This window comes from Ostrea edulis, chromosome 6 (assembly GCF_947568905.1).
Source record: "Ostrea edulis chromosome 6, xbOstEdul1.1, whole genome shotgun sequence".
NCBI lineage: Eukaryota > Metazoa > Mollusca > Bivalvia > Ostreida > Ostreidae > Ostrea > Ostrea edulis.
In genome coordinates this window covers 4,040,669-4,056,665 of record NC_079169.1, presented here as the reverse complement: position 1 = coordinate 4,056,665, position 15,997 = coordinate 4,040,669, and the positions used below count along the sequence as shown (strand labels likewise).

The following is a 15,997-nucleotide window of genomic DNA, read 5'->3' as shown; positions in this document are numbered from 1 at the left end:
GAAAAATGCTAGACCGACGCCCAATTTCTAGTATAATTTCTGTCGGACTAGTAGATTTTTTCCCGCACTAGCCTAATCAGACTAGTATAAATTTTTCTTTAAAAAAAATATATATATACAGTGGAGCCTCGTTAATCCGGACACTTTGGTTTCCAATAATATCGTCCGGATAAATGAAGCATCCGGATAACTGAATCACATATTTTAGATCTTCATACTGTAAGTAACCAATATGCTTACTTTCTTGTTGTTTGGTGAATTGAATACATTTTAGCATTTAATCTAAACATTTGCTTTATTAAATAAATCATGTTAACGTTTACATGCATTTTAAAGCACTAAGTGTACAATGTATTTGCATACGCTTATATTGTACATGTATATTAGCACTACAAACAAACATACAAAACTGTGTTCCGCATGCACTAAAACAAATGATTATTCACAACATATAACTATAAATTAATAAATCATTAGTACCTAACATAATCATTTACACTTCAAACAGTTATTTCTTAAAGAAGTCCGTCATCTTCATCTGCCGTGACTCACGAGTTTGGCGGTCTGTCAATACAGTCTAAATTGCCCAAAGTTAATGCAAAAATTTCTCGTTTGTCATGTCGTCCTCTGTTGTTGCTGGACTCTGTTCGAAGTAACCGATGAGTGTTGATGCTGTGTGTTGCTTCTTTCGTGGTAATGTCATTCACTTCTTCCTCATGGTCATCATCACGGTCTGGTACTTCTTCCCTTGACACTAACAACATAATGTCGTCATCGGTAAGCTGGTGTCCAGTTTCTTCTTTAGCATCAATGTTCAGATACCCCTCAGCAGTCATGGTGGGTGGTTCAGGTAGCTCTCATTTGTCGTTGAAGTTCTATCAGTGGAATGTCATCATCGTCATCAACTCGGCGTTGTAGATTAGGAAGTGGCACATTGTCGTTTTCATCAAACTCCTCAGCAGGGGCCAGGGGAAGAATGTGCACATGCTTGTAACAGTTGGATATTGTCGATGCCCATGCTCTCTTCACCATATGAAGGGCTTCACGAAGGTTTACTGTTTGATCTTCATTCTTCTCGGCGCAATCGATGTAATGGGCGACCAGTTGTTTCCTGTAGTGAGCCTTAAATGCCTTAATTATTCCTGCATCCATGGGCTGAATATGGCCAGTAGTGTTTGGTGGGAGGAAGTGCAACTTCACATTGCGTAATTGAAGATCACCTTGGGTATGGCTTGCAGCGTTGTCAACAAGTAAAATCACTTTTCTTGCAACCAATCACATCTGTCTGTCAAAGTCCTTCAACCAGTCGGTGAAAAGCTCTGCTGTCATCCATGCCTTGGCGTTGTGTCGGTAGCGAACATATGTTTCTGGGTTATATGTCTTACCAAAACATCGTGGTCGGTGGGCTTTAGCAATAACAAATGGCTTAATCTTTGTTGTGCCTGTGGCATTTGTCGTCAGGGCTACAGTAATTCTTTCCTTTTGACTTCTTTGTTCCGCTCACTTTTGACGTTGCTAATATGTAGTTTGGACCGAGTCTGTAAAAAAGTCCGGTTTCATCAAGGTTGAATATGTCATCTGGTTGATAGTCTTTTAGCACACGCTGAAGTTCCTTGCGTCCTGTGTCCACTATGGTCATATCTGCACTGTCAGCTTCTCCCTCGTAAAGCTTTCTTTTGATCCCGTGTCTTGTCTTGAATCGATGGAGGTAGCCTCTTGAATAGCTGAAATCTGTAATATGTAGCTGTTCCCCAAGTTGCTTTGCCTTTGTGAGTAGCATCGAATCGTTGATGGCAGCATGATGAGCAGTAATGTCGGAAAACCATAGATACAGGGCGTCGTCAAGCTGCTGATGTTTGGAATTTCGATTGCAGGTCAGATCCTTCGAGTCGACAGAAACAGCTATCCACTTGTCCTTGTTCTTCAAAATGTCACCAATTGTAGATTTTCCTGAAATAATGGTACAGAATCATTAGTTTTGTATGGAGTAAGGAAACAAAATTATTTTCAGAATTGCATATTTAACACAGTTAAGTTGTTTTCTTAATTTATCAAATTTCATAATCAGTTATCCCTTGTTTCTTTCTTTAATAAATGAAAACGTTGGGGGGGGGGGGGGGGGATAAATTGTATAAATTCTAACAGTTTATTGAATTGAACGCATTTTAATGTTAAAATGGTCTTACCTATTTCGAGTGATGTTTCATCTAAAATGAACTGACGGATATCTTGCAGGGATGCCAGGGGATGATCAATTTTACGTTGACATATTTTTTTTTACACTAGCAGGAGCTTCAACTCGCCTTCTCTTCGTTGGTGGTGCAGCCATGATATCGATTGATAACATTAGATGGCCAAAATTCCATCTGCCAGAGTTTATATTTCAAATTCTATAATTGTCCAAGCCAATATCGGGGGGACAAACTCACCTACAATATGCTCGTTATTACACACTATTACCGCTTTGATCTAGCAATGCACACTTGTTATCTTGAGGCGATAATGACGGAACAAAAACTCGGGCGAAACCAATATCAATGGTGCATGCGAAAATTTATTGTCATTCAAATTGTACTTGTTTTTTTGCTTCTACTCCGAGTGTAAAAATTCCAAAACAATTAAGCTCTACAACATCGTAACAAGAATTAATCGTAAACAATTATATATTCTACATGCTTTGAATTATATTCTCTAAACACTTACTACATGTATATGCACATATACTTCACTTCAAGTAACAGTATAAATTCCAGATTCTGTTATAATACACACCCTTTTGATTTGAATAAGCCGATATCAATTTACGAATGAGTACATCTGATATGTGTAGACTATCTTAGCAGTTCCATAAAATATATTATTACGGCATAATGTTTAATTCATTAATACCTTTTAATCAAGACTCTTAAGACAATATGCTACAGATTTATTGACAAAATTCAACACTACACGCATTACAGATACGATATACATGTGCAAAAATTTGCAATACGATGTCTCGATCAGCACGTGCTATCCAACCGACGCGTCATCACATACCACCTAATGCAAGGGAGGTGTTGACATGGCACAGGTAATCGCTTCAATTAGATTATAGTGTGGCTTATGTTTTCTTTATAATTGATGCCTTGCTAAAATTATCCAAGACTGATCTTCACAAAAAATAAAATAAAAAACTGTCCGGATTAACGGTACAATTTTCAATGCATTTTAACGTTTTGTAGTAAAAGATGACCGTCCGGATCCGAAATGCAAATTTCCGGATTAATGGTACAAAATAATGTGTAAAAATTCCGTTCCCTAGAAAAATCGTCCGGAAGGTGAAGCGTCCGTATTAATGTCGTCTGGATTAACGAGGCTCCACTGTATATACATGTATATACACAGGACTTTATCAAAAATCTGTAAACATCTCGTGTAATAACATTATTTGATTGGCTGAGTTTGCTTGCCAGTTTATCAAGTCCAAACTATTTCATACCGGGTAATTTCATCTTAAATGTCAAACTCTTAATACGCTGAAAAAGGGTACGAAATGTCTCAGGTATGATAGAGAAAAGTCCGGGTACGAATCGTATGGCACCTACACAGGTCGCTCTTTCTCTGTCATGGCGAGTGGGAAAAACGAAGTGCCGAAGAAAGATACGAGTCAAAGAGAAAGCATGGATTTGTTCAATTATGGACCTTGAACCGTCCATAGCTAAAATTTGACATTGAAAAAAATACAATGTTGTGTACGTGTTGTGAAAAATGTAAGATGAGGAGGAGGAGACTGAAAATAAGTTGCTTGAATCTGAAATTGACAGAAATTTAATATCATATGAAGTGGAGTATGACTGAAGTTTTTCATTTGTTTTTGTTTTCATTCTTACTATATGGAAACATTTTTTTTTGTATTTGTAAGTTAAATTTGCTTTAATAAACTGTTTTGATTTTGGACTAGTGAATTTTTTTTCGGGCTAGCAAATTTTACATTTGACTAGCCCGATCGGATTAGTAGCTTGAAAAATTTGTGACCAAGACTGCACCCATCTATTATTTTGTTTGAGGAATGCAACTTGTGATGACAAGTCGGAGCATTATTCATCAATTAGTCTGAATCAGCTGGTTGCCACTTTGAAGTTGCCATGCTTTACAATACAGTACATGTATATCAATGGTTGGTCACTGCGTAAAATTTCAACCCAGAACACTATGATCATCTCTGCTTCAATCCTGATCAAACAGGTCAAGCACTGTGATCCAGATTATATCCCTAGAGGCTCATCTACCTTGATAAGTGATGAAGGCATTCCTGCAGCTGGACAGCTATCCATGTATTTCTTGAGATCTTGGTTGAGATACTCGAATACGAGATACAGTTTCTGCTCACTGTGGACAACATCTAACAGCCTGCAAAACAAGATGACTTTATAAACAAATATTAATTTTACTTCACTGAATCGTCAGTGTTCGTGAATTTTCAGTGTTCGACATTGGTTTAAAACCTGGTATAGACCATGGGTCTATGCCAAAACAAGATGACATAGACCTCATTGAATTGGCATACACTGCAACATTGAAAAAAAAAAACACACAAATTTATAACACTGTTATTTTCTTCGAATGTACTTAAAAACCATATTTTCTTTAAATTTCCATTACAATGTCCTCCTTTCCTATAACGTTCATCAGGCGTCAACTTTTGGGATAACTCTATTGCTTTAAACCTAAAAAATCGGCATAGACAATTTGGTCTATCCCAATTACAATTGGCATAGACCGCTGTCATTTGATATAGACTCGGTCTATGGTTAATATCGAACACTGAATCCTTTCCTTTATATAATTTGAAATTGATATGCAGGGTTCAAAATTACCTCATGTCCGTAAGTCCAAGACTAGTAAAAAACATGTCGGACTAGTAAACTCTCTAAAGCACCAGTCCGTACGGACTAGTGAAAATCCGGAAATCAATCTTGAATTGGTTAAGATTTTAGTAAATTTGTCCGAGTCTCTTAGATGTTTGAAGTTATGGTCGATTACCTGCATGGTAACGTGTTTGCATGACAATGACAAGCTGATTTTCCAAACAACATGGAGTGCGTTCAAGACCGCCGGTCTTCGCACAAGTACAAATTCCTGCCGATTACGAACTGTACGCATCACGAGAACGGGTTCGAGGTGCAAGAACTCACACCACCTCTGTAAGTAGTAGGGTCGAAGAACACGTTCGTGCGCACATGTCCAAGTCATTAGCGACTCTTAACCCAGGAGTTCATAAAATACTAAAACTGTCCTAATGGGACTAATACCCCCTAATACTCCCTTCCTTTACATTACACGAAAATTGAACTTTTGGACATTACTTACAAATTACAGTTCTTGTTAAACAGCCACCTTTTGTATCCCAATTTGAAAACTGAAGCTGTATAACGAATGTGGCAATGAACTGAATATAGAGTACATCAATACAGGATATCGGAACTAGAAAATTTTGGAACTCTTCAGAAAAAGAAGTTATAAAACTTATATGTCACTTGGGCCATACAAATTAGCAATGGCCAAATACGACTAACTTCAGATGCAAAAATATTTGCCTAGTATGAAGATTATTTTTCAAAATGTTGCAAGTGAATGCGAATGCCCTAGTATACGTCTCCAGACACGTACATACAGCAACATGTACCCCCCCCCCCCCCTCGTTTCTTGACATGTGACATACTTGTTTCGTTATTATCCCATACGTTTGTTATTATTATATGAAATGATCGATTTATTAGCTGGTCACTTGTTACAGTGGCGGTGAATGATATACTGGAAATGTAAGGTTGAACAGACGAATTGAATTTGTATATGTACTGAAGGATACCCCCTCTAATATGATTTTGGGCTTTAGGCAAAACTGCTTTTCTTGCTAAATACAGTGCAAGGTTTTTCATACAAATATGAAGACAACTTTTTCTCCATTTGTTCCCAAACCTCGACTTTCAAAAATGACACCAAGTGCATGAACTCACTATACCTTCTCTGATAGTTAAGTTTCTTGTTTACAGAAAAGTTGCCCAAATAAATGCAGAAAACGTGACCTCGTTGGACATACTAAACATTAAAACAGCGGCGGAATGAGAGACGAAATAGTGGTTCCGATATTCCACATCAATACTTCAAACATGTAAATTATGCTCAGAAACTGCATTGTTTCTGTGAATATCAGAATTATAATGGGCTTCAGTCATTACTATACTTTTGTTTATTATGATTATTTGCCCCAATGCTGGCATTCACCACAAACCAAAAGCAATCGACAATCAATTGTCAGCTCAACAATCAATCATTTCATCACCAACAGTCACTTCTTTCATTTTTCTGGGAGGGGGAGGGGGGGGGGGGGGGACACACAAGTCTGTTGCATGCCTCAACCCACAATTTGAAACTTGTGAGTATAGTATGAAATAACAGAATTTACAAATCTCTGAACATCTGAACAGGTAGGAGGTAAACTTTCCGTGTCAAGGTCCTCAGTCAGTTGATTTTGCCCGACTAGGACTGAATTACTGCCCCTGTTCTCATCAAGCAGGAATCAGCCAATATTTTTTATTTGTAAGAATACCTGACAATACAGCTATGATCCAACTCCTTGAGAAGTGATATCTCTCGTATGGCTGTGCTGGGCACTCCCTCGGATTCACTACAAAATAATTATACAATAAATCAAGGTATATAAATTTTACCAAGAAACGATAGTCAATGTATTGTATAATGTCAACTCCCAATAACTATAAGATTTCATTTAGGCCCTATTTATCATTTATTTTCCTTGAAAACTGAACTATGCCTACTGCTGTAGTCAGTGTAGGTCGGTCGCGTTCAGATGTAAACATACAACGTTAAGTAGTACGCACGTGTCTAATCTGATTTTCTTCAATGCTACAAGTTGTCCGGTGGTCTTATCTCGTGCTTTATACACCACGCCATAGGTCCCTTCGCCAATCTTCTCTATTTTCTGAAAGTTTTCCATGGAAATCTGTTCCGGAAGCCGTCTGGTCTTTAGCGTACGCAATTTCCCGCGTTAATCAAAAGTTCATTGATTCCATTGGTCTAAACCGAAAATGAGGCTCCTAAGGGATATCCTCAGTTTCAACACCTTCGTAAAATAATTATCATGAGTAATCTTAACGTAGCATTTAAAACTATCCAACAGAGTAATTAAATTAGAACTACACTGCCCACCATAAATAAGTATACACTTACCAAAATAAGTTACTTGCGCATACAAAATATGGGTTACATAATAGATACAGATTTTTCTATGCAAAATACACAACTCTTGTAAACATCTAAATAGATAACATTAGGCTGTTAATTTTTAATATCCCTATTTTTTATCAAAATACTTAATTTTCTGAATCTTTGAATTTACTAAAAAGAGATATTATGCAAACTTTTATCTTGAAACCATTTCAAACTATAATTACTAATACACATTATTGTGTATTTAATGTGTACTTTTATAAGACCTTTTGATTTTTCACCTTAAATAAATCAATATCACAATTTAACAGACTGAGCCAAAAATATTGAATGTCTATCATTGTTTAACATATATTGAAATTGTACCCTTAAATGATTATTTTTCTGAGATAAATTGAAAGTTATACACAGTGAATTCAGTTCTTTTTCATTATGGAGGTACATATTGAATATATAAATTTGTGAAGTTTTGAAAATATAATCTTGTGATTCATTTAACTTTTCTGAGATTTATATCCATTTCCTGATATTTCTTTATTCTATATCAACTTTGCATATAGAGCTCTATTCAATCTATCTTCCTGATCAAATGGAAGTTATAATTGATAGTAATGTACTGCAAGCATCCATCAAACAAATTAATCTCTCTCTCTCTCTCTCTCTCTCTCTCTCTCTCTCTCTCTCTCTCTCTCTCTATATATATATATATATATATATATATATATAAACAATAATATATATAAACCACAGCAATATGTGATTTTTTTAAAAAAATAAAAATACACAGGTTGATTAGTAGATAAAGATATATACATGTTTAAGTTAAATCCAAATGCAGTTTAGGTCAACTGATTAAATATGAAGGTCATTGGTTAAAATATGTGACCTTGAGATTGTAGGACAAGGTCATTTACAAGTTTCAATAGAATTTAGCATGTCCTTAGAAAGTAATTGATGCACCCAGAAGGCAAATGTTCTTGACCTAAATTAGATCATTAGCCAAGTATAATTAGATAGATTTTCGAAAATGTAGCTGAACATGAAAAAAGGGTGTTTTTTTGGTCAGGTCAGTAATAAAAAACTAAGTTGTTTAACTGATTTTATTTATTTTTTTAATAAAAATCTAACATTTGTTATTTCTTTCTATATGAAAGACCTTGTCTGATTGTGTTGCGTTTCTGAAAAAAGTTAGCTCAAAAATATATTGTTTTATTGAATTTTTGACTGTATACAATGCAAGGTATGTTGGTTGCCATGGAAACCATTTATGCTGAGATATTTAAATTTCTTATTTCAACAAATTTTTATATAAGCCTTTTTCATTTATCTTAAAATAAAAAAAAATATGCATCTTATTATCTTAATTGTATTTATTTTGGACTTTAAAGAGGTATATTTTACTGTTTTTTCAAGGACTTTGTCCTTGTTACCATGGTAACAACAAAGTGATCAACAACTCTGTGTTATTTGAGTTTAAGTGACTCATACATGCGTTTTCAATGATTTTATCAATAACACTGCATAAAATTGTAGAATTTTTCAATAATTTTTTTTTTTTTTTTTTTTTTTGCACTTTCCAAAAACATTTCCATGATTTAAAATATTTCATTCCAAAATCTGTAAAAAGCTTATGTGTATACTTATTTATGGTGGGTAATGTAATGTTAAATGTCAAGCACCAAAGAAAAAAGGCTTTAATCTTGCTGTCCGCGACCTTTTCGTCTTCAATGACAGAAAAAATGTATCACTAGGGCCTATTAAATATAGGCCTAAACTTTTTATATTGATATCAGAATGAAGCAGAATTACATTATTGTCTTCCCGTACATAGGCAATGTTATATCGCTTGGGATTTCAAGTCTATTTAGTGCTATATATTCAATAGAACAGAAATCTTTATTTTGACAAAATTTTAAACTTAGTTTCAATTTTATCAACGATTATGGTTACAGTTACATGTATACAAAACTATCATAATTTGGCATACTTTTACACCAAACTTTCCAGATTCAAAGCTAATGCATGTTCCTATAAACGCCTTACATATATACACACTAAAATCGAAATGATGAAAAATTAGGCTACATTTTATTTCATGACTACTTTGATTGAGGAAAACGTTCATTTCTAGTTTGCCTGTATTATACAACTTAATTTTTTTTTAAAGAAATAATAGTAGTCTGTTAAACAGAAACAAATTCGAAATTTAGGCCTATATTCATTACTCGAATTTTATCGAAACATCATTTTGAAAGAGTTTATGTTAAAGAAAAACAAACAGTCGCTAATTTAGAACTACATGTATATATCATTTTTCAATGAAATGAGAAATTTTTGAATATGTGAAACAAAGTGTATTCAAACTTGTATATTTGCATATCGCATTTGATGACCTTAAGTAACTCGAAAAAGTTGTGAAACGAATCAAAGATCTGCGTCTTCTTTAAACATTTGGTGTCTTTCTTTGAATCTAATAAAAAAAAATCATGAACGCCCAGGGTATTAGAAAACATATAGGATAAACAAGTATCGACTGTTTTCTCCCATTATACACCGGGTTATATATTGAAAACCGCCAACTGTTTGCTTCAATGCCATCAACTCTTTTTCAATGTGACATATGCATGCTGACCCCAAGGTTCGGGTGTTTATTATCATATTTTATTATTAAAATTAATAAAGCGCACAGTTTTGCAAACAAAAAATGCAATCAATGACGCTGTTTATACCAGAATCCCCCAATCATTATGTAATATTTAATTAAATGCATTGTCAAGCGCGTCATTGTGGATTTGAAATTTTTTTTCTTCAAATTTACAGTCGATTAATTTGAATATATTTACAATATATTGTTTTATCTATTCCGAAGTTACATGCATCAATAGTTCTCGTAGGTTAGCTCTATATATACATGTATTTATATTAATTTGAAAGACATTATAGATAATGAGAAATACGACCTTTACCTGTTTGTTTTTAACATCAATTTATTGAATAAACAAACGGAGTGGAAATTAAGTTCTTTCAATTGACTGGGTACTCTTCTTGTATATTGAAATATATATCATGATTGATTAACTATCTACAAATCAATGTACTTAGTAATTACGGAATAGAAAACGGTCGATTCGGATTCTAACACCAGGTTATGAACAGACAGACACTTTCCAACATCAGATAAGTTGGACGCAATCATGGATATTAGGGACCAGATTGTAAAACATTTAAAGATCATCAATACTTACTGTAATTGGTTGGTTTTTTTTTTCAACTAACCAAAGTTTTCTTGAACATCAGTGAAGCTATTTAGATATAGCCCTGTGGTATGGTATATTCCTTATCAAACTCAAGCATGATGTTTTTTGGGGTTTTTTTTAATTTCAGATCATGTGCTGATAGATGAAAACGAAAATGGCTCCCCATCTAAATAAACCCGCTAGATACATGTATATGTAATTATATCCAAACTCAATAACATTTTCTTGTAGCTGGCCATTACTAGTTATAGCCTTTATTTATTGTAGCTAGCTATTACTAGTATAGCCTTTATTCCTTGTAGCTAGCTATTACTAGTATAGCCTTTATTTTTGTAGCTAGCTATTACTAGTTATACCCTTTATTTGATGTAGCTAGCTATTACTAGTTATAGCCTTTATTTTTTGTAGCTGGCTATTATTAGTTATAGACTTTATTCCTTGTAGCTGGCCATTACTAGTTATAGCCTTTATTTTGTAGCTAGCTATTACAAGTTATAGCCTTTATTTGATGTAGCTAGCTATTACTAGTATAGCCTTTATTTTTGTAGCTAGCTATTACTAGTTATAGCCTTTATTTATTTCTTGTAGCTAGCTATTACTAGTTATAGACTTTATTTTTGTAGCTAGCTATTACTAGTTATAGACTTTATTGCTTGTAGCCGACTATTACAAGTTATAGCCTTTATTTCTTGTAGCTAGCTATTACTAGTTATAGCCTTTATTTTTGTAGCTGGCTATTATTAGTTAGACTTTATCCCTTGTAGCTGGCCATTACTAGTTATAAGACTTTATTCCTTGAAGCTGGCTATTATTAGTATAGATTTAATTCCGTGTAGCTAGCTATTACTGGTTATAGTCTTTATTCCTTGCAGTTGGCTATTACTAGTTATAGCGTATATTCATTGTAGCTGTCTATTTCTAGCCTTTATTTCCTGTAGCTGGCTATTACTAATAAGACTTTATTCCGTGTAGTTAGCTATTACTAGTTATAGCCTTTATTTTTTGTGGCTGGCTATTACTGGCTATATCCTTTATTTATTGTAGCTTGAAATTAGTTAAAGCCTTTATTCCTTGTTGCTAGCTATTACTAGTTATAGCCTTTATTTTTTGTAGCTAGCTATTACTAGTTATAGCCTTTATTTTTGTAGCTAGCTATTATTAGTTATAGCCTCTATTCCTTGTTGTAGCTGGCGATTGGCTTTTCTTTTTCTTTGCATGCAAAAAACAAATATGACATTGATAAAACAAAATTGATACCTAATGTACAAAAGTTACAATGATACTAGTCCTAAGGTATTGTTGAAGATTTTAACCGAACTCCTACATGACGATTATGAACCAGTCCTAACGTATTGTTCAATATTTTAACCGAACTCCTATATGACGATTATGAACCAGTTCTAAGGTATTGTTCAAGATTTTAACCGGACCCCTACATGACGATTATGAACCAGTCCTAAGGTATTGTTCAAGATTTTAACCGAACTCCTACATGACGATTATGAACCTTTCTTTATTTCAGTGCTCATACTACAGTTCTACAACATCTGGAAAATGCAAATAAGTTTGATTTATTACAAACAAGTAGATAAATAAGATTAAGAAATAGCACTTCAAAACATTCGAGGCGTAGATAGATTATTCTATAAGTTTTGATACTTATAAATTGAAAACAAAATATCAGATGATATCTATGTACAATTATGACATGTATTATAATATTGACAACGATAGGTATAGGTACAGTAACTAGCCATTTCCTCGTATTAATGCTAGAATATGAATTGCTGCATGGACAATATTCAAAATGTTTAGCAGATGAATTTTAATGTAATTCAATTCACCATTACACACTCAGATTTCAAACCCAGTAAGTTTTGTTGACGAGAATGGGTACATCAAACTGAACTCGTCTGCCAGGAATGGGTAACTGATCTAACTGCACGTGCTGTCTGCGGAAATCATCGGGATTCTTGCGTCTCTCCTGCATCCGTATGTCTTGTCGCTGTTCCCAAACAGATGACGTCTCTGTGGGTTGTGACGCAGCAAAAGAACTGTGCTCCGATTGGCGATCTAAAGCCACAGTTGGATCCGCACGCTGCGAGGCAGTGTGTGAACTAAGAGAACTGTAATCCAGTTCAGCCGTGACGCTCCAACTTTTGAACAGCTCGGTGATACTCTGGTGGAAGTTTGTATCGACTTCACTTACTGATTGCGGTGGGCATATATCAGCTACATAGCTCTGTCCTACAGTCCCATCGTATCCAATTACACTATGTATGACAGCACCACGATTTACCGTGTCCTCATGTGAAATTGGACGAATAGAGGACATCTCATCCACCATTTTCGACAGGTCCTCGGCACTGATATTTTGACAGGAAGCAAAATTTGCATACCGAAGCGAAGGATTCAGGGTATTGAAGTATTGGATAGATGGATTGAACGATGTCGCAAACTGAATTGAAGGATTCAAAGAATTCTGTAAAGAAGGTATTGCTGAATGGGAGAGAGGAAGGGACGGATTAAGGGACAGACTGGTATGGAATTGAAGAGATCCGGTTGGATTCTCCGAGGTATTGCTACTTCCTACATTGGGCAGGAGAGAGGTGTTGTCTTCATAGTGAGTGTCGGCGGACATCAAACTACTTCCAGCGCTTCCCTGAAAAGCATGGGGAGAGAAATTGGGAGTTTTCCCGAAAGGTTTCAGACTGTTATCTCCTGCCATTTCTTGGTGATAACACAAGATGCTGCTAGGAAGGCTGGGTACGCCTCCACTGACGTCACTTCCGTTATGACTGACTCTCCCTGAAATTTTGTTAGTCGATTGAGCAAAATCACTCTGCAAAGAAGACGGTGGACACGCAGGTTCTTGGTAGGACATCATCAAAGAGGCTTCTGGTCCCGTGTCAATGTTTGAAGCGGTAAGACTCCTGGCAGATGACGACATTGGTGATGAGGGATAGCTAGTATATTGGGATAGGGTTGTGGTTGCTACCGAATTAAATTTCTTGTTCGATGGATCATCCAAATCGCACTCTGTTGTGGGTGTGTTGTGATGTGGATAAAATGGCGAACTCATAGTGAGTGATTTACCGTGCTTCAAACAGGCACTGCAGGATTCTTCACTTTGGGTTGTATTTGTGGTTTGTAAGGAATGCATCGGAATGGTTTTTCCTGTAGAACTCACCTCCGACTCCTCATAAGATGGAGGTGGCGCGTGGATGTATGTAAGGTGATATGGCGAATACGGAGGCTGTGCTCTAAGGTTGAAAGACCTGGAGACGTTGGCAATGGATGTTTCGGATTCTTCAATGGGTGATAATTGTTGGCGCAGGGCGTTATTATTGTGGTCGGACCTCTGTAGTCGCGATTCTGATGGCGGGCATAGTCTCCAATTGTCTTTGTCCCACACAAACGTAAACTTGTCGGTGTGTTGGTGTGGTAAGGCCGTTACATGAACGTTTTCCCTAACGCTTGATCGAAGAGGAGTGGTGGACCTGGTGGATCCGCGCACAAAGTCCGAAGTATTTTTGTTGCCTCTCTTAAATCGACCACCAATATTGGCATCTGGAGTTTTGTCTACCGATACATTTGGTCGTCTTCGATTGATCCATGTGTGCCAAAGTAAGCATGTTGTTACTGTTACCAGGAATACAACAATCAGTATAACAGGAATGATCACGCCCCAGCTGACAACAGCGCCATCTTCATTTACATCTTCCGTGTTGGGAAACGAAATGGAATCATTCAGGGATGTCCATTTATCGATTTCCGGGAGAAGATTTAACAATTCAGCCAAGGTCATGTTCATTTCTGCAGAAAAAAAGTATAATTTCTTAAACTTATATTGGTAACTAACTTACCTTTCATATTTTGATATTAAAATTAACATGTCATATCATACATGTACTACCGTGAATTACCTTTATTTCGTGAGACATTATTTCCGCGATATTGCATTATAACATGTTTAGCCAATTCATAATTTTTGCAAACGTTCAACTTGTTCATCAATGACATGTACACAATATCATTCACGACAATCTAAGTAAGGCAAAATAAAGTTTTCGTGATTAATATTACCGTATGTAATCAATGAATACTAAATGAAAAAAAAACCGGTTCCTCTGGTCTACTGAATACCTCTGAGCACTCTCTGAATAGCCTTTTGATCATCCTGAGCGTTTCCGGTGATGTTGATCCCGAGACTCTCTATGTACACCACCGGAAGAGTGCTACCAGTCACTGTGAGGACCACGTGACAAGTGATGCCTAGGATCAGCATCACCCATTCAATGGAACCTGTCGGGTAAATGATTGAATCATAACAAAGGCTCTAAAAGACTACACTGTGAACACTTAACTAATAAAATACAAAAACAACTGCCAGTCGGTTGACTGGTTTTTTTTTAAATAAAGACAAACAAACATTTTAATGTATAACGAATTTGTTTGATAATACATGTGACGTCACCCCTTTGTATCCATTTTGTGACAGGTTGGAAGAAAAGTGTCCATTAGATTGGAATCTCCCCATTATCAAGCAAAAAAACTGTTCAATGGACAGTTTTACAGAATGGACAGGTGCCGTGTGTTCTAAGAATGGACATACACAGGTACCATTCCAAATTCATACCTCAAAGTTTAAGTCCAATTAAGAATTACATAATTGGGTCCTACTTTGTAATAGTTGATTGATTGAATATTGTTTAACGTCCCTCTCGAGAATCTTTCACTCATATGGAGATGCCATCATTGCCGGTGAAGGGCTGCAAAATTTAGGCCTTTGCTCGGCGCTTTTGGCCTTTGAACAGGGAGAGATCTTTATCGTGCCACACCTGCTGTGACAGTCACACGGGGCCTCGGTTTTGCAGTCTCATCCGAAGGACCGCCCCATTTAGTCGCCTCTTACGACAAGCAAGGGGTACTAAGGACCTGCTGTTCTAAATACCCGGATCCTCACTGGACCCTACTTGTTCTTCATTCACATCACTGTATGAACTCGCAAACTCCAATTAAGAATTATGATTAGGAACTATACCAAACTTTGTAACACGTGTTTTTCGCCCATTTTTAAATTGTCCAATACACATGTAATTATGTGAACGTAGATTGATTGATTGATGTTTTCCGCCACACTCAACACTTTTTCAGTTATCTGGTGGCGCCCAGCTTTTATTGGTGGAAGAGAGAACCCAGATACAATGTACCTGGGAAGAGACCACCGACCTTCCGAAAGTAACTGGGAAGCTTTCTCACTTACCGGCGCGAGCGGGATTCGAACCCGCGCCGACAGAGGTGATGTGAACGCAGAAGTAATACCCGAAATAAAACAATCATTATATGCATTTTCATTATTTTAGAAAATATTATAAACATCCTCCTCAAAAATGCAGCGTAATAGGGAGGGGATAGACCACTGTGTAATGGGGAGAGGATAGACCACTGTGTAATGGGGAGAGGACAGACCACTGTGTAATGGGGAGGGGATAGACCACTGTGTA

General features: G+C 36.1%; 2 protein-coding genes across 2 annotated transcripts in view; both read right to left on the bottom strand.

Moving 5' to 3' along the window:
* LOC130047083 (cyclin-dependent kinase 2-like) overlaps nt 1-7,052 on the bottom strand; it is a 16,531-nt gene extending 9,479 nt beyond the window's left edge. Inside the window, exons 1-3 of the mRNA XM_056141314.1 lie at nt 6,885-7,052; nt 6,593-6,670; nt 4,272-4,392 (exon numbers count right to left, since the gene is read on the bottom strand). Coding sequence (XP_055997289.1) covers nt 4,272-4,392; nt 6,593-6,670; nt 6,885-7,000 — 315 coding nt within the window. The 5' untranslated portion in view covers nt 7,001-7,052. The remainder of the gene's footprint in view (nt 1-4,271; nt 4,393-6,592; nt 6,671-6,884) is intronic.
* Nucleotides 7,053-11,983: 4,931 nt separating this feature from the next.
* Nucleotides 11,984-14,789, bottom strand: LOC130047082 (uncharacterized). Its single transcript, XM_056141313.1, has 2 exons — nt 14,637-14,789; nt 11,984-14,306 (listed from the first exon to the last, which is right to left on the bottom strand). The coding sequence occupies exons 1-2, from the start codon at nt 14,776-14,778 to the stop codon at nt 12,352-12,354; spliced, it is 2,097 nt and encodes a 698-aa protein (XP_055997288.1). The 5' UTR covers nt 14,779-14,789; the 3' UTR covers nt 11,984-12,351.
* Between the last annotated feature and the right edge of the window lie 1,208 nt (nt 14,790-15,997).